Source organism: Drosophila ananassae, chromosome 3R (assembly GCF_017639315.1).
Source record: "Drosophila ananassae strain 14024-0371.13 chromosome 3R, ASM1763931v2, whole genome shotgun sequence".
NCBI classification, from domain to species: domain Eukaryota; kingdom Metazoa; phylum Arthropoda; class Insecta; order Diptera; family Drosophilidae; genus Drosophila; species Drosophila ananassae.
The window spans coordinates 11,289,769-11,313,149 of NC_057930.1; the positions used below are offsets into that span (position 1 = coordinate 11,289,769).

Consider the following 23,381-nt stretch of genomic DNA (forward strand, 5'->3'; position numbering starts at 1 on the left):
CCATAAAGGCAATCTGAAGAATGTATTACCTTTAATTGTATAATTTTTAAATCCTGTAAGCCAAAAAATCAAATAAAAAGAATAGACAAATAATCATTGGCATTGATAACTTGTTCCTACATTAAAAGGTTTTATTAATTCCAGAAACTAAAATTTGTATATAGATATATGTTGTATATAGTTCTGTAATCTGTTTAAATTTCTTAGCTTGACATAAAATAGTTTGTTTCTATATAGATCCAATATCATTCTCCCATGTTCTCGGTCTGTATCTCTGTCTTACTTTCTATCTTATACCCCTGTTTACAGCATTATCGTTCTCCACTAAATTAATTGATATAGATATAGTACACATAACTACACTAAATACATTATTGACACCCAAAAGTGTTTCAAATTTTTCTCATTTCATTAATTTTTGTTGCATTTGCATTTGTTGTGTTTTTGTTTTTGGAAGAAATGGAGAATAGAAAAAATAATTTTATACACATGGTTTATACACACAAAGGGAAAACATAGCGAAGAATATTAAAAACTAACAAATTAAACGATTAAATGACTTAGGTCTAGGCGTAAAAGTTAATTACAAACAACTAGTTTTGCATAATATCAAAATGAAAACTGCTATAAAGTCAACGTATTAAACATAATTACTTCCTCACACAATTTGGTTACGATTGTTATTTAAATTAAACATTAAACATTAAACAAAATGAGGATTGGAAAGACTCCTTCTCTAATTGTTGGCAGCGTGCGCCGTTCGAAGCTTAGCCCGGACATTCAGATACTCGGGATTGACGTACTGACGCTCCTCGGCCTCCTCCTGATCCTGTTTCTGGGCCGCCGCCTCGTGCTTCTGTGCCCGCTCCATGATCACCCTGCCGAGTTCACCTTTAAGTCCCGGAATACCTCCGACAGTTTCCGCATCCGGCGAATGATGTTCGGCGGCCGCATGGCGCTCCTTTTGCTTGTCGTAGGCACGTTGCAGCTCCGATTTCTGGTTTAGCACGCTTTTACCACTAAAAATATATAAAATTTTAAATTAAAATTAATATTTATTTTTTATAAATTATTTTTACTTACATTCTGGCATTAAACTTGAGCTCTCGATGCAGTTCCTTGCGATCGGTGCTCTCCATGCAGGGATTAATTAGCTTCTTAGGGAGTATCAGGCCATCGGAGTCCGTTTGCACGCCGGTGGGCGTGGCCGGCGGGGAGCTGGTCATGGACATCATCGTTCCGGCCGCGTTCTCAGCCTCTGTCAGACTGTGCCTGAATGCCGTATCTGAAATCGGAACAGAATAGCGAGAGTTTAAAGATAAGTGAAGGGATTTGCATTCCTAAAGATGTTCTGCTGAAGATGCAGCGAGAGAAATAAAGTTTAAAAAAATATTTAAATTAATCTATAGAATAAAAAACAATTGTAGAATTATTGTGGAAAATATAAAGATATTTTTTACCCAATTCTGGGTCTTAAATTCTATAGAATATTTTGTCTAAATTCTGTAAATTTTCTTCCAGTGCATCTCTGGTCAGTGTCCCCTCGCAAAGTTTAATTGGCACTTGGCCTTCCCCACACAAATCAGTTCGGGCCTTAACCACCCAACAATGCAAGCCAGCCAGCCGCAAGAGCCACAAGAGCCACCGTAGGAGCCCCGCCAAGAAAACCAAACAAAAGACGTCCAAAGCGGCGTCGTTGTCTTCGCCATTTATTAAGGTTAAATATTTCTTCTCATTCATGTCATTGTCAATTTGTTATTACAAAAAAGAATAAAAAACAGATAGCAACCAACAAGCTGTAAACCGTAAAAAAAAACACAACCTGAGAGCTTGAGGAACAGCGGTAAAGTTCTTTTATTTTTTATTTTCTTGTTCTGGTTTGCTTTTTCTTTTTTTTACTGAATTTTTTTACTGAACCGTCACCAACAAACTTCTTTTGTTCACCCATCATATTAACCCACATCGAGGCGGACTAGTTAGTGGCAGTGGCCCGAAGCCCGAAGCCCAAAGCCCAAAACCTAAACTAGATTAATAGGCGATGATAAGGGATAGGCGAAAAAAAAGCTAAAGAAACAGCGCTGAAAGGGCAATGACATGGCTGAAAAATGGCTAGAAGGCAAGACTATTTTTTTAGCCCAAAAATTTAATAATATATAAAAAAATAATAATTGTCTGCAAATTGGAAGTATGATGAATTTTTAAAGAAAAATACTTTAAGCCAAACCCTCTGGGCAAAGTGGGCCATCGATCGAGTGGGCGAGTCGGCTGAAGCGAAATTCCGCGAATAAATATGCAAAAAAAAAGTCAAGTGGGCCAGTAAGAGCCAATAATAAAAGCAAATTATAGTCAAATTGAGGGCCATAAAAAAGTGCAATTCAAAAATGCATACACCCAATAAGTAGACCTACAAGAAGAAAAAGTCTTAAATTGAAAATACTAGTTCACACGCTTCAAGTATTTCTTCTTGAAATTAAAAAATAAAAGGGTTAACCAACTTTAATTGGCAACTCCGCTGGGCTCAAAGTTCGCGGCCGGCGATCAATCAATCAATTTCATCAGACTCATTCCGAACAATTGAAACAAATTATGAGTGATTCGATGGAAAAGCCACTAAACTAAGTCTCTTGTTTGCCGACTCTAATGGCCATGAAATCGTCAAGTCTTCCGACCTTTAACATTTTCAAGCCCTCTGGCGAGAATTACGAAAAACGGAGTTTTATCAACAAATATGCATTAAGTAAAGCCCAATAGAGTATATAATATACTATCCATATGTGGCACAATCGGAAATCGCATGCAAATCCGTTTTTGATTGATTTTAAGTTGGATTTCAAATGGAAATTAGCATTTGCCGACTTTGGTTGGGTCTAGTCTGGGCTAGGGACCTTATTCCAAAAGAGTTTTTCTTGCAACTATAAAGGGTAATGGTGGAAATTGTCATTAAAAGTATTAGAAGTTAGGATGCCCTATGAAACCTCTATATTCTAAAAAGATTGCTGAACAAACCCGAATTCCATTCCACTTGAAAAACTTATGCAAACTCTGTCTTTTTTAAAATTCCTGTGTTTATTTCTTGAAAATTGTGTTGTTTATTTGGGGAAATTGTTTGTATGGCAAGTTGCACGCACATTCCTTACAAAATACCTCCAATTGGGAGGGTATATCGAGTCAGTCGTCGCCCCAACAAGTTTCCAGTTGCGCAATCGAGTGGTTCGACCTGCCACCAGACCCCCAACTCGCTCCTCCTCCTCCAGCTGTTTAGAAATTTTTGTTCGGCCCACTAGCTCCCATGTGGGTTAATGAGCTGCACTGCACATATGTTGTCTGGTTTGGGTGTGAAATTAACGTAAATGAAATAAATGGCGGGGAGACTCTATAAGGGAGACTCCACTCAGGGGGTAATTATATGCAATTTGTTTAGTTTTTTTTTTTTTCACCCAATGACCGAAGGCGACCCAGTCTGGAGCGCATAGGAAAAGAGTTATGATACAAAGAGCTCTGAATTATTACCAAACGAAAGTTTTTCTTTTGCCTAGAAACCGACCCGCCCATAAGGGTAACCGGGTTAAGGGCCCAACAAGCCATGACAGCCCAGTTAAGTGGCCAGGGTGGAGTTAAGTAGCTCGGCTAGTTAAGTAGCTAGGGGGTTAAGTAGCTCGGTATTTATTTCAAGTGGCAGGGCCAATCTTTATTATCTTTATTTTTTTGGTTTAAAAGTGATAAAGTATAATTGTAAATAGTCTGTGGCTTGTTTTTCAATTATTTTTCCATTACTGAAATAATTTAATTTTCAAGAGAATGTGGATAGATTTTTTCCTCTTCAAAAATCAAGTTATAAATCTCTCAAGTTTCTCTAAGACATTCCTTTGCATAACTTAAGTCTAAGTCTTTTTTAGAGTCTTTTCAGAGTCTTTCAACCTTATCAGCCATATGTGATGGCATGTGACTTCGACTGCAGGTCTGCTGGCCGAATTTTCAACACTTTTACCAACACGAGTAGTGTATTTAATCATTTTACACCATCGCAGCGAAACAATAAGAGCTAAAAAAGAAGGCTTTATGGCCTCCACGATTTCACCGACCCGAAGAATACATACACTCGATGTTTTGTTTGGAAGACTCCAAAGAATAATGGTTTGAATGAACAAATACGTATGAATTATTCACAGAGTCGTTGTTGAAGAGAGAGACTCACTTTCAAATATGGACATGCGGTTCATAATGCTGCTAGAAATATTCGAAGAGGGTCGCTGCATTTTCGGTTCTTCACTTTAAATTTTTATATATATTTTTTCCTTAAAAAATATTTATTAATTTTATGAAACAATAAAAGCAACTGTTGCTTGGATTAATTTTAGTTTTGAGGTTTTTTTTAGTTGGTGGTTGAGATTCTCTAGTGCTTCTTGCAGCTGATGGCTTTTGTTGTCACTTTCTTGGTCACATCTTAGCTACTTTCGCTTTCTGCCCAACCATATATACGTTCTTATCAACACGACAAACGGCTAAAAACTGCGAGCCGAGAAGGAAAATGTTGGTAACCGGACCTCTATAATCGATTGCTGGCTGCAACTGCCACTGCTGCTGTTGCTGCTGCTGCAAGTTTGTGCTGCAACGCCAACACGTAACGCGTTTGGCTTGCTATTTTAGGCTTCCTCATTTGCAGCAGCTAACCAAACACGGCAGGGTTGGGTTTTGGGTGCTGAGGATTGGGGGTTGGGGGTTGGCTCTTTTGGGCCGTGTTTCTTGCCGCCGCCGGACTGGCTGACTGGCTTATGCAAGCCCCCATCAACTAACAGCTGACCCAGATATGCATTTCAGCCACGAATAGAATAGAAAACGGAAAAGAACAGAGAACATAGCCGGCGGGGCTACTAACTAAGCTAAAACGGATTAAAATCCTTCGAAAAGTGAAAAGTGAAAGCTCTTTGTTCGCCAGAGAACCTCTTTTTCTGCCAAACATGAAGACACATAGGGGGTTTTGGATATAAGATTCTTAGGCGAAGATATTAATGCTCTTTCTTCTTAAAATATTATTTAAAGATTTAGAAGATCCTAGAAGACTTAAAGCCAAGTTACTAGAAACCATAAAACACTTTTTAAACCCTTTCCAAAATGACTTTAAAAACCCAATCACCTAAAATCCCATTACCCTTCAATTTCGAGCTGAACAATGGCAGTCAGCTGCCACAATGATGTTGCATGTGGCGCTTGGCATTTGCGACATCTGTGGGGAGGCAATAGCCTTGACCCGAGCCGAAGCTCCTCTGCATCTGCACAAAGGACACGCGTATGTGCAGACCCAATGATGCCACCTAGAGGAGGAGATGCAGCCAGCATCCTCCCAGGTAAAGCTTTTTCCGGAAGCTCACGCCACTAGCTAAGCTCTCTGGCGGTGGCTCTCACAATGGTATCCCCATATAGGGGATGTAGGAGGAGCAGCAGCCTCCTCCATGGGGAAGAATGTGGAAAATCGACAGCCATAGGCGCCAGAAGGCAGCCGCCCGACGCCCGACATCCGACGCCCATTCCGGCATTCAGCTCATTGTTCCTGGTCGCCTGGTGCTAATTGGCTCCATGGAGAAAATGGCCGCTCCACACACAACACAAACAAAACGTAGCACCACCACACTTTTCCGGCATTTTCCGTCTCCTCCGCTAATAAGACGCTGGTCTAAGACATGCCCCAACTTCTTGCAACGAATACCAAACAAAAAAGGAGCAACAGCAGGGGAAGTTCCTGTCACTCCACATGGGGGGAGGGGGGACACACAATTCTCCCAGAAGCGGAGATTTTTTAGAGGCGTTTGGGCTGTGGGCGGGGCATGGACCAGGGGTTTGGGGGCTGGTGGCAGAAAGGGGCGGAACCCGGAATCCCGCCATTGAGCAACTCTAACTCAAATACTCCGCCTCAAATCAACCGGCGAGCAGCAAGTGACAACAGCAGGATATGCGACAGGAGCAACAGGAGTCTTCTGACAAACAGGAGCTATGACGTCAGCGACAGGATGAGACAGCGATGATAGACAGGGACAGAGTGGGTGGAAATGAGAGGGAAATAGTGTGCCACAGCAAGGGGCGCCAAAGGGTGGCGGCACAAGCTATCCGGCAGCTTGCAAAGCTTCACTTTTGTCCAATAAGCTCTATTTTGTCATCTCTTTCGCACGCTGTGAGCTGTCTCTCTCCCGCACTGACGTCACAATAGTCCATCCAGCCTCGACCCTCAGGAAACCGTCGCCGGCTCCGCGCTTTGGCTTTTGTGCGAAAAACATCAATAAATAGATTTCCCTGATTTTTCAACAGGATAGCAGAAATAGAGACCTGTCTCGCTTGCCCCAGCAGTTGCTGGATTCAAACACAAGCACCACCCTATGAACCACCCTAATCGCCACCCCCACAATCGACAAATAAAAGCTCTTGGTGTTATATTTCTCGAGGGGGGCTCGTCAGGTGTCTTCAGGGCTTTTCAAGAGATTAAAGTGGTTATGGGTTAATTTCTTGCCTCAAAATCAGCTGTCCATGTAGGCAGGGGTTTAGGGATAAGTCTTTAAAGGGTTTTGTTTCAAGAAACATATGGTATAAGGGCTTAGCTTATACTTTTTTTAGGTATTTGTAAGGGAAGTTTTCTTATAAATTTTAATATATAATACAATATAATAAATAAAATAAATAGTAGTTTTTAAAGGGTTTTTTCCAGAAAAAATATGGTATAAGGTATAAGGGATTATCTTAAACTTTTTAAACCTATTTCTTAAGGAAGCTTCACTTTGAATTTCTATTTAAAAAAATGTCTCATTAATTTCTAAAAAAATGAATATCTAAACCAGTTAAAAAGGTCATAACAGTTCAATAAATAAAGCAAAACAAGTAAAGCAATTGTTGGGAATAGTTATGTCGTGACTAAAAGCAAATTTGTGTAAATTTTTCTTTGTTTTTTGCCCTAGTTTTTAGTTGAAATTTAAATAAAAATGTTTGTTTATGTATGTTATTTTTTTCAAACAGATGACAAGTTTTTTCCTAGAATTTAATAGTTTCATTAGTTATATTATTTGTAGTTATCTAAACTCTAATAATAACAAACTTTTTCTAGTCTCAAACCACACTTATCTAGAGTCAGAATCGAGTCATTAGAGAAGTCAAAGCCCTCATTGCACTCCTATTGCACCCCTTTATTTACTCAACTACTTTATCAAAATGTTTACCTATTACCTGTCCTATTGGTCTTCTATTTCCCGAACTGGCCACCAACAGTCGCACTTATGTCATGCCCATGGAACCTAATTGCCAATTGTCTTCTTGGCCCTTCCACCCAAGTAACTAACCAGCCCAATAGCCGCCATCCGCCACCCACCTTCTCTCAAGTCGCCTCGTTGTAGGCGCGTGTTAGTCATAGAAATTTTATGTTTACTATTTATTTGTGTTTGTCACATTGACTTTTGTTTGCCTCAACTGGCCCAGCTGGGTGGGGGTGACCACACGCAAGGCTATACGTTATAGTGCCTCACCCCCTAACTTTTACTTTACTATTTTGTGCCTCTTTTTGAAATACCTCTTTTTTAATAGCGTGTCAGAATTTATTGGCCACGTTTAGACGGCTCACGCCCCCTTCCATCACCCCTTATTAGCCTGTTCAGGTGAGTCATTAAATTAGATAATCTGCCACTCCCCCCCCCCACGGGCGGGTCAATCACCCAGCGGGAGATGCAACCACAGGAAATACTCCGAGTGGCTAAAAGCGTTCGGCAATGTAAGTCAGTCACTCCCTGCCACCTGCCACCTGCCACCAAGTGGCTTACCGGCTTTCACTCTCCACCGCCCTACCCCCTACCCCCCCACCGTTTCCTATCAAAATGTCCGCTTCAGTCACTCATTCAGTCAGTCATTCATTCATTTAGTCGCAGTCGAAGTCGCAGTCACAGCCACTAATTTTCCGCGTCGACATCGTTTGTCGTCTTGTACGCTCTTTTAATAACAATTTTCAGTTTAATTTCTTGCCTTTTCGTTTTTGGCCAAGCGGCTTGACAAGTGGCCACTGGCCAGCCGGCCACAAGACTAAAAACCGGACAAAAGTCCGTCCAAAGTCCATCAAACCAAAAGCCAAAAAGTTGGCATTGCGCAATGGGAAAGCCTCTGGTGAGTGTAGCGGGGAACTTTGTACTAAACGTTTCCCAGGAATCCAAAAGGGGATTATGTGGGTATAGCAGGAGGGAGGGACTCCACGCCACCAGAAAAACCTGCCCCACAGAACTGACCTTTCCCAGAAACCTACCACATAAGCCATAAGAACGATTCCTGGAAATGGGAACCCAGGCAGAAAAATGCATTTTTCTAAATCTAAACAGTAATTCTGAACTGATTTATAAACAGAACAACTTGCCACTCTCACCCCCACATGTGGCATTCCACAGTCAGCATTAGCATTCCGCATAAACAAAAACAAAAAACAAACAACAATTTTTTGAACAATAAACAGAAAATTTGTTTCTGCCTAGAGTCGGAAGCATTTATAGTTCGAAGCAGGAATAATATGTAGAGATAGTAGATAAATGGACTAAAAAATACCTAGTAAGGAGGTTTTTTAGAAAAAAAAAATAATAATAGGGATTTTGGAAGAATTAAATACAATAATTGCTTAAAGTTTACTAAAGAAAGTCTGAAAATCTATCTCCCAATCGAAAAATATTATCATAAAATCAAAATATCATATCATATCTCTAAAGAATCCTATTTTAAGGTCTCTTTACAGGGACTTATTACAAAAAATATATATGTATAATAGAGACTTTTAAAGAATTAAACACAATAACTTCTCAAGGTTTGCTAAAAAAAAAGGTCGTGAAATCAACCAAAAATATAACAAAAATATTACCCTAAAGTCAAAATATGGTATATATAATAAATTATTATATAAAGGGGCATTACAGAGACTCATTAAAAAAAATTATTACATAAATATGTATAATAGAGATTTTAAAAGAATTTAACATAAAAACTTCTTAAAGTTTACTAAGAAAAGTCTTGAAATGTACCAAAAATATACCAATCATATCTCTAGACTTGGCATTACAAAGACTTATTACCAAAAAAAATATATATACGGATTTTGGAAGACTTTAACATAAAAACTTCTCAAAATGTACTAAAGAAAAGTTTTGAAATCTAACAAAAATATCCAAAATATACAAAAAATATTCAAAAATAATATCATAGAATCAAAATATCAAATGATATCTCCAGAGAACCCCCTTAAAGGGCCATCATAATATGCAGGGTACTAAACCAAAAGAGAAAATTTGAGGGGGAAACTGAATCCATTAAAAGAATTTCGTAATCGAAATCCCACAGCGGGGCTAATCAAGCTAAAAATTCTGGACGCCAAGCAGAACGCCCAGAGCCAAGAGCCAGAGCCAGAGCCATGCGGGTGCAAAACGCTTATCATCCAAAACAATAATAGCCCGCCCGAGCCAACAACACTAACTGAAAGAAATAAATTTAATAAACATTTTTATGATTGCTCTTCATTATTTGTTTTTGTTTTTCGGGTTTTGGATTTCGGGTTCAGTCGCGACCAGACACAGAGCTTTATGGAAATATGTTACTTTTTGATAAAGTTGAATGAGGGCCCAAGTACTCTTTGGGGAGAATACTTTATGGGCAAGAATTAGACTTTAAATCAACACCAAAATAAAAGGCATCAGTTTAGATAAGTCGAAATTGCTTAAAAGGCTTAATTGTATAATTAAATATTATTAGATTTTATGAGTTTATTGGAGGAGTGTTGTAAGGTAATTTTCTATATTTTATTGGTGGTATTTGGGGATCGTAAAATTGTTTATTTTATGAGGGCTATTGGAAAAATGTAGGTATGTTTAGTAGTTCAGAATCCCCTCTCTCTAAAAATTTATTATTTTCTAGATTTTTTCTTTAGTCTAAAATAGCTGAATATTCTTCTTTTTTTAGATCATCCATCATTCTCAGCATTCTTCGAAATTATATACATACATTTTTTTTTCGACTACGAAATAGCTGTATTTATGACATAATTTTTGGGCCATTATATGGGAAATATTCGAAACGAAATGGGTCATAAAAGTGATTAGTTAATATTCAATCGACTCAATGGCTGAGGCGGCGACTTAACAAGAAACCATCATTTTAAATCATAATGCGTGTAAATGAGCATTACAACAAAGTGGCCTTGGCAGCCCGAAATCCCAGTTAAAGCCACAACAAAAGTAACCACAACAACAAGCCCTAAATTAGCCAATCAAAAGCGTAAGAGAGGGAGGCGAAAAAAAAAAACATTTAACGCGCTTGCAGACAGTAATAATCATTTCAAAAAGCTAAAAAAAAATAAAATATTTATGTAAGCCACTAGACGTTGAAGAAATTGCAGCACTTAACAAATAAAGCACAGATTGCAACCGGCTTTTGGCCAAAAAGCTTAAAAAAAAAAATAAAAATAAAAAACAATTAAAAGAGCTACAAAATCACTTAAACCTTTCACTCTTTTTTTTCACACACTTGCTTATCTTGGTATGACTTGGCGAAATGATTTGAATGAAATTGAAATTTTTATTATATGAAAGCTCCATTAGGACGACAACAACAATTGTAACAACAACAAATCAATCAGTGCCGGAAACGGAACAAAAATCCGAAAGACAAGAAACGAACGAAACCAAATGGAACCAATCAAAGGAAAGTAAAAACAAATTTGCATAAACAATATTAATCAAAAAAGAGATACACATAAATTTTTATGGTTTTATTTGAAAGTGAAACAAATCTTTCATCTATAAAATACTTTTTTTTTCGATTAATAATTTTCAAGTAATGACCATTAAAGATATTTTTTCTTAGGATATCCAGTTGCTGCTGACGTCATTGGGGTTCAATTTTATTGTGCTCTATTTGCCTCTCTTTCACATTTCTCTGAAATTAAAAACAAGGCTCTCTCTTTGTGTATCGCATGCAACAAGTTCCTCGCTTGGAGATATCCGAATTGTTCACAGGAAACCATCAAAATGTGCAGCACGAAGTTCAAAATCGAACAGAGCCGCCTTCTTTCTGTAATGTCTTTCGCTCTTTTTTTTTTCTTTTTCTCTCTTTGTAACGGTGGGGTTACATCTAACCCTCCTCCTCCTCCCTTGTTGGGGCTGTTGTGCTTATGTATTTGTAGCACTGCCCTATGCTCTTCGAGAGACTCGCGTCATTGCACTTTGTATGCCCATTTTGGGGAGTAGTGGGGGGCTCCCGATTTGGGGGGTGTTTGGGAGTGCGTGAGGGGTTGCCAAGGCGAAAGAGAAAATTGTGTATGGGTGGAGGTGAGTTGGTGGTGGCTTCCGAACAGTGGGGCATAACAGCTGTTAATGCAATTATCGCCCTAGAGAAGTGTAATGAATTGCAGTAAACTGTCAATTACGGTATTTTCGAAAATGCAATTTATTCTCTTAATTGAAAATGTTCAAAATGGAATGCACTCTTGAGGGAGGTTTCTAAGAGAAAGGGTATTATTTAAATTTACTTTTTTAAGTGTGATTTTTGTAATTTTGAGTTTAATGTCCATAGTAAGACCTTCAAGTTTTGTTTAAACTTTAACTTGAAATAATTTTTTTGTTGTAATTACAAAGTTAGCCCCGAAAATCATCAAAGGGTAACCATAGACCGGCCTTGAAGATGGCCACTTGGCTTCAACAAACTCCAATTGGTGGAGCAACGTTACACTGTAACTCGGATATAAGACGGTTACTGTGACCGATGACGATACCGCAACAAAGGCGGTAAAAAAAAATAGAAAAAAAAATCAGAAATGAAGGAAAAACAGACAATTGGAGTGACGACGTTGCCGCCTCGGTTGAAAAGTCAAAGTCAAATGCAAGAGACATAACACAATAAAACAATACAAACTACACAAGAAAACAACAAACTAACAATAATCACAGAAAGGAAAACAAGTTTTCACTTTTTTTTTTTTTTTAACATTTTCTGTTTCATTTTTGTTTTTTTTTTTAAAGTTAGTAAAGTTACTACTCGGGTTGCTGGCACTCGAATGTTAGGGGGGCATTCATTTCCAAACGCGATTCAATTGCAGTTGGCCGCTTGGGCAAATTGTGGCCATAATGATGAATTGCATAAGCCGGAATCGTAATTGCAATCAGTGACTAAAACCGCTTCAGTTGCTCATCCGCTTTTGGTCATACAGTTTAGACACAAAAACTCGAACTAGCGAAGAAATAATAAAAATATTATTTTTTTAATAGCTTCCTTTTCAAATAAAACTAGAAAAAATACATTTTGATGTATTATTTTTCCACAAATTTTACTCAACAATTCCCATATGGTTTCTTGTTTCTAAGAAATATTTCAAGAGTGTTTCTATATAATTTCTTTTCATAAAAAACAGGAAACAAAGCTTTTAAAATTTAAGTTTATTTTTAAAATATTTTTTTCCCTTTCCTTTCGTGTTATTATAATTTTCCCCTTTAGCCAATTACACCTGTAACTGAAACTCTGGATAAAACCTGATCCCACACGTTGTATCTATGTATCTTTGTATCTCGGATCTTTGTATCTCGCCTCTTTCTTCGGCAATCTCGGCAGGTGTTGGGAGGCACTTTTGGAGCTTATCAAGCTCCACAAGCGAATTACGCACATTTCAAAAAATCTCCGCATAAAACATGACCATATAAGGAGCCACCGTGGCAACCCAAAAACTAAACAACAACGAAAATGGCTATTTGTGGTGGGGCAGGGCAACACCAACAACACCAACAACAATAGCAACAAAAAGTGCCATGATTACGTATCAAGCACATGGCCGACGCCCCTCCTTATTTGCACCCTCTCCAGGCATACGATTATTGCCCCCACCATATAAACAGTCGAAAAAAACACTTTTCATTCATTCACACAGCGCCTGTTCGCATTTTACTCTATTTTATGGAGATCTTAGCTAATCCAATGGGTTTGGACAGAAGAAACTGCAGTAACAAGATATTTTTAAACCTGATATGATAAGATAGTGATAAGAAAACAAAGGGGTAATGGGGCAAGACTTCTATTAATGGGTTATCTTTTTGTGTCTCAGATTTCTTAAGTCATGTCACAATAATCACTTTATTAAAAGATAAGATTCTAAATAGAAATAAATTCTTTTATAATATTATTTTATTATTTTTAGGTATATGATGTACTTAATCTTAAGTAATATTAAGAGAAATTGGTATAGAAACTGTCTAAAATTTAATAATAATATTGAGAGCATTACAAGGTTAGAAACTATTCCCCAAAAATAAAAGATATAATTCCAGAAAGGAAATAAATATTTTCATAATAATATTGCATAATTTATTTTTGTATAAAATACTTTATCCTAAATTATAATATTTGTATAGAATTTATATTTTTATAGAAATAATAGATAAAATTCTAAAGAAAATAAATCCATTCATAATATTATTTCTGTTTTCGGAAGGTTTATAAAATACTTTATCCTAAAGTTTAATCTAATCTATAATAGAATCTATATCCTATAATAGAATATAATAGAATATTTTAAAGTCAGATCATTACCTTATGGATTAAAACAACATTCACATTATAAACAACAGGTTTATAAAATACTTTATCCTAAATACAATAGTATTTTTATAGAATCTATCTAATATTTCTAAGTCAGAGCATTACCATATCGGTTAGAACCCATACCCATTCCCCCATTTGTTCCCCATTCTTTTTTTATTTTTTCACTTTGATTTGTTCGCTTTTATGACCTTGCTGCCTATTTTTCTTTTTTTTTTTTTTTTTGCAAATCTAATCCAAATGGGAAGTAAACCCAGAAATGGAATGTTTTTTACATGTTTTCTATAAAAAAAACAATCATTAGCTAAACTATCAAACAAATGTAATGCGCAGGCTGCCACAATTAGCTGCCACATTGACGATAAAAGCTCTAAAGTTTCTGCAGAGATTCCGTGTGGCAATGAAATAATAAAATTTTATTGTTTAGCTATAGCGAGTATTAAGATATCGGGAATACTGCTATGCCATAAAACCATCTGTGCAAATTTTAAATATTTTCAGCAGCTGTAGGGGGAGATTTTTAAGGAATGCAAAAAATAAACGGCAGGGTCATTATAATTTTTAATATGTCAAAAGCTTTAGGATGGTTCATCAATCAAGCCAAGATTAATAGCATTTTATTTTTTTTAGAGACTGAGCTCATCAGTGACACTTTATCAATCATTAACCCAACCCAAATGGGCAGCCATGTGACGAGGATGAGGACTAATAACCCGCAAAGAGAAAAAAGTAACCAGTAATTAGAAATTCATTGATAAAATCAAGGGAAATATGAAACACATGAGGGCCTTTCTCTCCATCTATCTGTGTATGTGTGCGTGTTAGAAGAGCCAGAGAGGCCCAAAAAAGGGCTGGGAGCTCAGGCCTCCCTTTTTATAGAGAGAGAGTAAGTAAGGAAGGGAGGGAGAGTGAGAGAGAGCCGTTGGGCATGCTAATCACGCACACACACCACGAAAAAGGGGGGTCGAAAACAAAAGGAACAAAAACAAAACAAAACCCAAAAAAGAACAAGAAACACTCACAAACAAAAACCCGATTCGATTTTTCGGCCTTCTGCAGTTGCTTAGCGCCTGTTCAAATAAGTTTCAAATTTTGACAAATAAAACCATGGTTTTGTAATTTACGAGCGCTATTTTCATAATGATTGAGAGCGCGAGTGGAGTGTTTGCTGTTAAACATGTCTCGGGGCCCCAATGATCCCCAAGAGGAGCCGCCAACAGTAAGGACCCTGCTGTCTGGCTCCACATCTCTTATTTATTCATTTGCTCTCACTTGCTCTCTCTCTCTGGCAGGCTTAAATGCTGTGCAATAAAACGGGATTATATACGAGTGTGTTTTTGGTGTCTACTGTTTGTTTGTGCATATAAATATACAGTGGAGACTCGATAGGGTGAAATTGATAATTAAAATGTAATGGTATAAAAATTATACTAAAATATTATGAGAACTAAAAACATAATATTTTAAATCATTATATTTTTAAAGTTTATTTTTTTGGTTTCTGTGTAGAAGAGGTTCTACTGTATGTCGGGAGCCCTTTTTATAAATAGTAGTCTGGGGGGTTGCTTTGGGTGCAGCCTGCTTCTACCAAGAGCCAAAGGCTGTACGGGTTACTGGCTCTAGCTCCTGCCTCCTCCAAAGAAGCTGCAACGACAAACGGACGGAATGCTGTCTAGACATTTGATTACCGGACAGACGCAGACGGAGACGCCGTCGCGAGGTCGAATCACAGTGGGCCCTAAATCAGAACTCGATCGCCGCCTCTAATCATAATTGTCCTCGATTATGATTCCACTTTATTGGTATTTGGGGCTTGGCTTGACTCCAGCTGACATCGAAGTGTTGGCTTATCAGTTCTTTTTTTTCGTTCCCAGACGGTCGCAGTTGGGTCTTGTCATCGATGACACCATGATGGTGTAATGCAGATAATGGGATAATGTGCGAGAAATGGGGCTAGTACTGGAAGTGGCACTGGGGGGTAATTAGGCTGGGAATTTATGACAGCAGGTTCAGGGAAGATTAGGGAGTAATGGGAGATGGGGTGGACTTTTTTTCGAAGACATCACCTATTAACATTCTTAGAATACAAAGGACTTTCAAGGGATTAGACCAGTACTCAGACCAGTATCATTACAACTGAGTAACTCTCATCCGGTTCTGCCTCATAAAACCCCGAAATTATTAGAGAATAAGAGGATCCTAAAATCCGGTTTAGGGATCACGTCATCAAAGCCGGTTCTGAGACCAGGTTCTGCATCAAATCGCATTCCGACAGCGGCATTTTTCGCCACACACGATCGGTTTTTTTTTTTTCGGTTCTCGATTCTCAAGGTAATCCAATGCCATGGCTGGCCCGCCCCTATTCCCGATTCCCGATTCCCCCCCGGAAAAAAGGCACGTAATCTTGTTCGGGGGTTGGCAATCGGAATCTCAGGCCCTTTTTTCTACCTGACCACATTTTGAACTATTTTCAATTTCGTCACAGTGCATTAATCAGCATTGAGTTACTCCATTGTTTCGTACTAATATTTCATCATTACAAAAAAAAATATCCTGTGGAGGAGAGCTATGGCAACCACTGTGCCTTGCAGACTGTGTGTGTCCTTCAAGGACTGCCATCATCGAGGCTCTCGGTGTGTGCAGTCAGTCTCTTGATTTTTTCCACACTTGCGGGTAAAAGGTCAAAAAGGCGCAAATCAAAAAGTGCCATTGAATGGGAGCCTTGACTTTTGCACTTTTGCCAAAATGTTTGCTCGAGGACATTGAACAACCAGACGAAGGACGAAGAACAAACCATAAAAAAAAATAAAAAAAAAAAGAGGGGCAAGGCAATCTGGGGACCAATCTAAAGACTGTCGAACTCACCACAAATGCTCCAAGTCCTTCTGAGAGGGGGAGGTGATGGGTGAGGGATGGGGTGGTGGTGGTGGTGGGCCGTTAAACTGGAATTTCTGCCTCTCGCCGAGATGTGTTTTGATTTTTCGCCGTCTCTCTCGCTCAGCTGCTTCTGCTTTGGGTTTGTTTATTTGTGTAATCCTTTTGTTTCTTTCGCTTTTGGCGCGCAATTTTTTGTTGCGCGTTGCGTTGTTGTTTTTGTTATTATTATTATTATTTTTGTTGTTGCCTGTTAATTTGCAATGCAATTTTTCAACACACGCGAAACCGTTTTGTTGTCTTGTCTGTATTTTTGTTGCAATGCGTTGCTGGTTATTGTCTCTGTTTTGTTTTTGTTTTACTTTGCTATTGCCTCAATTTGCATTTCACGTTTCGCAGCAGCTTCGACGACTTTGACTTTGTTGCCGCACAAAACCACACACACACACACACACAACAACAACACACACGAAACACGACGAAGACACAACAAAACAATCTGAGGAAGCTGTGGCGTCCGCTTCTTCTTTCCCAAGATTGCAAATCCGATTTTACTGCCTGATTTGTGGCTGTTGCAATTACCAACGGACCGACCAGGCGATTGTTATTTATCTCCGGAATATTGTTGCACGGCCAAGGCTGAGATTTAAAACGAGTATTGTGATTTTTTCTGATACCAGGTCCTTTTGTTTTTATGCAGTAAAAGAGCTATCTAGTTTATTTATCGAGTTAGACTTGGTTTTATTTACTTTCATTCAAAACATAAATTTAAATTCTTCCGTTACAGTCGCGACGTAAGTCGTTTATCACTCCGTCAACGCACCAATCCGTCTGGCTTGATTTCTGCGATTGAAACCGTTGGGGCAGTGGTTGTCGGACGGTGGCCCCCAAAACAACAGCTATTCTGGTATTTTCATCAGGGCCACCAACGGTCATACTATTTTTTTAAATAAATGTCCTTGGAAAATTTTTATGAATTAAAATAAAGGAAAATATTTATTATTTAAGTAATAATATTAAAATATATTAGAAAATTAAGAATTCTATTTTAGTTTTTAAGAAATATGCTGATTATAAATTTTCTTGATGGAGAGATATAGTGTTGGCTAATACCGCGAAAAACCGTTTATTTTGTAAAAACATTGAGTATGCTCACCTGGTCACACTGTAAAATAGCGTCCTAATGCCCATTGGCGCCTGAAAAGTCTTAACTGTGGATTCAAGGAGTTAAACGTTACTTTGCGTTTTATTTTATCCAGCGACACGATGCAGAAGGCGCGTGCCAGCGTGGGCACTCCGAAAGCTGGTCAGTTTCGGGTGCCAAAAACCCCACAGCAAGTACAAAAGCAACAGGAGGAGGATGACGCCGCCGTAGACGCTCTGGACGATGCGCTAATCTTCGACGACGAGGAGGGCGGCACCCGGATCGGCGATATCTACATCCCGCCGCCGGTGCCGCCGCACTGCTCCATGGAGAGTACCGGACCCCGGCTAATCATCAAGAAGATCGTCAACCGGAATTTCAAGAGTTATGCCGGTGAAGTGGAGCTTGGACCCTTCCACCAGAGCTTCACGGCCATCATAGGACCCAATGGCAGTGGCAAAAGTAACGTCATAGACTCTATGATGTTTGTTTTCGGCTGCAGGGCGAATCGCATTCGTTGCAAGAAGGTATCCACTCTGATACACTCTTCCTCGCAGTTTCCCAACATCCGGAGCTGTTCCGTGGCGGTGCACTTTGAACAGGTCGTGGACAAGGGGGATGGGTCGTGCGAATCTGTGCCGGATTCCCAGATTGTAATAGAGCGTACCGCCATGTCGGATAACTCGTCGTTTTACAAAATCAATGGCCAGCGGGCCCAGCTGAAGGACGTTGCCAAGCTGCTCAAGAAACACCACGTTGATCTGGAGCACAATCGTTTCCTGATTCTCCAGGGCGAGGTCGAGTCCATTGCCATGATGAAACCGAAGGGCCAGCAGGAGAACGACACTGGCATGCTGGAGTATCTGGAGGACATCGTTGGCACCCAGAGATATATTCGACCGCTGCAGCAGATCAATCAGCGAGTGGATCAACTGACGGATGACCGGACGGAGAAGCACAATCGCTGCAAGCTGGCCGAGCGCGAGATGAAGGATCTGGAGCAGCCATTTAACGAGGCTGTGGAATATCTCAAGAAGGAAAACGACTTCGTGAGGACCAAGTCTTGGGTAACCCAAAAGTACATAAGTATTAAGAAGCAGAAGCTGGAGCAGTACACCAAGGAGCACGAGGTCTATGTGGAAGAGTTGAGGGTCCATGACGAGGGAACTGATGCATTGAAGAAGGAAAGGGCGGAAAAGGAACAAATCATCAGAAAGGAGATAGAGTAAGTAATCAGCAAAGGGGAGGAACATGATCTATAATTTGGTACTCTATTTCCAGGGCCTATGAATCTCTCGTGAAAAAGCGGGAGCAAATCAAAAAGAAACTGGTGGCAGCGGAAAGAGCCTACACCGAAGTCCAGAGCACCATGGAAAATACAAACAAACAGAGGAAAAAGGACAAAACCCAAATAGAAAAAAACGAAAAGGAACTGGAGGATCTGCACAAGTTGCCGGAAAAGAATCAACAGGAGATCGAAGATTGTAATAAGAAGCTAGAGCGTCTGGAGAAGGAGAAGGGCACTCTGAGCGAAGAGCTGGAGAAGCAGCTAGGCCTTTTGAAGGAAAAAAGTGAACCCTTGACCGAACAGCGTCTCAAGCTCAGTGACGAGCTGGTGGGTCTCAAGGAGAAGGTTAATGCCGCAAAGGCCGAGCTCCAGGTGTTTGAGTCTCAACTGAAAATCCTAAAACAGGCAGAGACCACAGAGACTAGGAAATATGAAACCCTTAAGAGCTCCTACGAGCAGTCGCAGCAAAGCCTCCAGGAAAAGGTGGCCAAAGTGGATGAGCTAAAGGAGAGTATTCCGCGAATGAAGACGGAAATTACCACGAAATCGGCAGAAGTGGATAAACTGGTCAAGGAAGAGAGGAACCTATCCATGCAATGCAACAAAATCAGGGTGGAGGTAGGGATATGGATATATTCTATAATTCTAATCCCTTAAATTCTTAAAAACTATACTATTTTCATTACAGATCAATGAAAGATCGAGTAACATGCAAGCCCAACGTTCCAACGACAAGGTTCTCGACTTTCTCATGCGTCTGAAGATGGAGGGAAAAATTCCTGGCATCCTGGGTCGCCTTGGTAACTTGGGTGGCATTGATGCCAAGTACGATGTGGCCATTTCCACCGCCTGTGGTCGCTTGGATAACATCGTGACAGACACATATGACACTGCCTCGGAGGCCATTGCCGCCTTGAAGAAGTACAATATTGGCAGAGCCACCTTTATAACTCTGGAAAAGATTGAGAATCTTCGCCGGGAGGCTGAGACTCCAATTAATACGTAAGTGGAGTTAACAAGGGTTGTAGTTAGGTTTATTTTACAATAATTTCTATCCCCTTAGTCCGGAGAACGTCCCTAGGCTGTACGACCTGGTGCAGATCGAGGATGAGCGCTTGAGAACCGCCTTTTACTTTGCCCTGCGCAACACCCTGGTCTGCAATGACCTGGAGCAGGGAACTCGCATTGCCTACGGCAGACAACGCTTCCGTGTTGTGACCTTGCGCGGTGACCTGATCGAGGTTACGGGGACCATGTCTGGCGGTGGCAATCGCGCCATGCGCGGCAAGATGGGCACTCAAGTGAAGACAAAGACGGTGGAGTCTGCGGACAGTTCGCAAACATCCCAGAAAGCCCTCGAAGACATGCAAGTGCAGGCCGAGGAACTCCAGTCTAGGATAAATTACTGCCAGGAGCAGCAGGGCAGGTTGGAACGCGAGGTGCAAACCCTACAGATGACCCAGCAGCGGGACGAGGCAGAGTACAAGCGGCTGGCGGTGAGCATAACATCGCTGCAGCAGCAAATGGCCAGCAACCTGAAGCAGTGCGAGGCCCAGCGACAACGGATGCTCAAGAAAACAACGGACGAGGGAGCCGTAAAGGAGCGCCAGGAACAGATCGAAGCCGCCAAGCAAGAACTGGAACAGGCGCAGTTCGCCGAACAGGCCGTTTCCACTCAAATCGAGGAGATCCAAAACCAGTACGATGCTTTGCGAAACGACAACGTGAAACCGGTGGAGGCCAAGATCAAGAAGGTTACCAATCAGATGGAAAAACTGGCCGCCAATGTGCGATCCATGAATGTGGCTCTGGCCACCGCGGAGCGAAACATTGAAAAAATTACGGGAAACAATAATAATCTCCGGGAGAACATCAAAACGGCGGAGGATAAACTGAGAACGCTGAGCGATGAGCGACAAAAGTGCCAGGAGAAGAAGGAGGAGCTGGAGAAGGAAGCCGAGGAGGCGGAGGAATCAATCGGGAAAGCAAAATCCCAATCCTCCGACATAAAAAAGGACATCGACGAGCTGAGCAAGAAGGAGAATCAACGGAACATAGAACGCATCGAAATAGACACCAAGATGCAAGCTGCGGCGGGAAAGATGAACGAGGTCAAGTCCGACATACCCAAGTGGAAGGCTCAACTGAAGCCCCTGACCCTTAACGAGATTCCAGGCGAAACAGAGCCACAAGCGCCGCTCAAGGAGCTAACGGAGGAGGAACTGGATGCGGAGACACTCGAGGACATGCAGTACAAGCAGACCTTGCTGGAGGAGCAGCTGAAAAAGAAGCCGAATCTCGGTTGCATCAAGGAGTTCAACGAGAAGCGCAATGTCTACCTGGATCGTGTCCGTGTTCTGGAGGACATCACCTCGAAGCGAAACGAAATGCGCGACAAGTACGAGGAGGTGCGAAAGCGTCGCTACAAGGAGTTCATGGACGGATTCAGCATCATTACGAGAAAGTTGAAGGAAATGTACCAGATGATCACCCTCGGTGGTGATGCTGAGCTGGAACTAGTCGACTCCATGGATCCGTTCACCGAGGGCGTTAACTTTACGGTGCGGCCGCCCAAGAAGAGCTGGAAGTACATATCCAACCTCTCGGGTGGCGAGAAGACCCTCTCCTCCCTGGCTCTGGTGTTCGCCCTGCATTACTACAAGCCCTCCCCCTTGTACTTCATGGATGAAATCGATGCCGCGCTGGACTTTAAGAACGTCTCCATTGTGGGTCACTACATAAAGGTAACTTTTAACTTAAATATCTATTATATTTTACTAAAAATTGTATTCCATTCGTAGGAGCGAACCAAGAACGCCCAGTTCATCATTGTGTCGCTGCGCGTGAACATGTTCGAGTTGGCCAACTATTTGGTTGGCATCTACAAGGTCAGTGACTGCACGGACTCCATTACGCTCCTGAACCATCCACCGCAGCTGGCCACGCAACAGCCGACTCTGCCCTGCAATCAGACCTTGGACGACACACAGAGGCCGGAGAACGAGAAGGACAAGGAGCAGGAGAGCCAAGCCAGACCATCGGAGGTGGAAAACCCCCCCGAAAAAGAGACCGGCGGTAGGGAAACTACTTTTGCTCCACCCATGGACAGTACGGGTATAAATGAGACGCAAACACAGCCACGACCAACGAAGTCCGTGGGACCTGGAAGGGAAACCACATTTCTGCCGCCAGTGGAAAGCACGGCCATCGAAGATTCGACACCCACGCCAAGACCATCCGTCGATATTTCGTTGCAGAGTCCACCTAGCTCTCCGGATCCTGTCCAGACCTAACCTCCAAGAGATTCTAGTATCCTTCATCTATTGTTAAAGAAATCGCGACTAGGGCTAAGTCACTCCTTCATTTTTTCTTATATTTTCCATACCATGTTACCGTAAAGTTTATCGAAAAAAATACAAAAATTATTTTATTCAACGACATTTGGCTTGCTAACTGAAGCTTGACATAATCTTGGAGCAAATCCCATCCAGAGCCTCTGTAGTTGAGTTCTTGATTTCCGTTATATCGTCGCCAGAATCGCAGGCCTTGGCTATCTGGGGATCCAAGGGCAGGGATCCTAGTAGAGGTACCTCCATCTCTGCACACATGGCTGCTGCTCCTCCCGTTTTGGCCGGAAAGATCTCGGAGCTGTTCCCGCAATTACCACACCGGAAACTGCTCATGTTCTCGATAACTCCCACAATGGGAATGTTCTGTTTCTTGCAGAAGTTGATCTCCTTGCGGACATCCAGCAGAGCCACCTCTTGCGGCGTGGTCACAATGACGGCACGCAGCGACTCGGGCTGCGTGTCATCTTTCAGATAGGAAACCACCGACAGATGCTCGTCGGAAGTGCCAGGAGGAGTGTCCAGCAGCAGGAGATCCAAGTTCCCCCAGTCCACCTCGCTCAGGAACTGCCGGATCATGCCATTCTTCTTCGGGCCACGCCAGATAATCGCATCATCCACTGAGCCCAGAAGGAATCCAATTGACATCAGGCACACGTTGTCGTCAATGCCCACGGGCGACCAGCCGGAACCGGATTGGTGGACATTCTCGCCCAGAGCCCCCAACAAGCGGGGCTGCGACGGACCACAAATGTCGATGTCTAGCACCCCGAAGTTGCTGTTGGGACAGCTTCTGGCCAAGTACCGGGTCAGAAGACTGGTCACGGTGCTCTTGCCCACACCTCCCTTTCCGGAGAGGATCAGCAGCTTGTTCTTAACGTCCTTCAGGGACTCTGCCACCAGAGCCTTGCCGGGATCTTCGACTTTCCGGTTGGGATCACTGCAGATGCCCTGATTGGGGCAGCCGGCACAGGCGCTCACCTTGCCCGCCTGCTCGCTCTCCACGCCAGGACAGTGTTCCGGAGGTGCCTCCATCTTTCCAGATTTTTGTTTAAAACGTTTTGTTTTGGTGAAGCTGGTGAAATTCTTATCGCTGATAACAGTGGGTGAGTTCGGCAAAAAGAACAGTAAAATACTAATAATTGGC

At 41.3% G+C, this 23,381-nt stretch overlaps 3 protein-coding genes across 4 annotated transcripts; 1 reads left to right on the forward strand and 2 right to left on the reverse strand.

Moving 5' to 3' along the window:
- Positions 1-96: 96 nt before the first annotated feature.
- LOC6503578 (protein FAM107B) lies at positions 97-17,330 on the reverse strand. 2 transcript variants are annotated; one of them, XM_014904905.3, is made up of 3 exons: positions 16,447-17,330; positions 1,084-1,285; positions 97-1,019 (listed from the first exon to the last, which is right to left on the reverse strand). In XM_014904905.3, exons 2-3 carry the CDS (start codon positions 1,233-1,235, stop codon positions 737-739), a joined length of 435 nt encoding a protein of 144 aa, XP_014760391.1. In that variant the 5' UTR covers positions 1,236-1,285; positions 16,447-17,330; the 3' UTR covers positions 97-736. The 2 variants fall into 2 exon arrangements, with proteins under 2 accessions (XP_014760391.1, XP_001965285.1); XM_001965249.3 differs by lacking the exon at positions 16,447-17,330 and adding an exon at positions 4,196-4,514.
- A 253-nt stretch (positions 17,331-17,583) lies between these two features.
- LOC6506962 (structural maintenance of chromosomes protein 4) lies at positions 17,584-22,322 on the forward strand. Its single transcript, XM_001965250.4, has 5 exons — positions 17,584-18,824; positions 18,881-19,505; positions 19,576-19,889; positions 19,951-21,631; positions 21,689-22,322. Exons 1-5 carry the CDS (start codon positions 17,722-17,724, stop codon positions 22,178-22,180), a joined length of 4,215 nt encoding a protein of 1,404 aa, XP_001965286.1. The 5' UTR covers positions 17,584-17,721; the 3' UTR covers positions 22,181-22,322.
- Positions 22,288-23,357, reverse strand: LOC6503567 (cytosolic Fe-S cluster assembly factor NUBP1 homolog). Its single transcript, XM_001965251.4, has one exon. The coding sequence runs from the start codon at positions 23,267-23,269 to the stop codon at positions 22,337-22,339; it is 933 nt and encodes a 310-aa protein (XP_001965287.1). The 5' UTR covers positions 23,270-23,357; the 3' UTR covers positions 22,288-22,336.
- Positions 23,358-23,381: the final 24 nt, after the last annotated feature.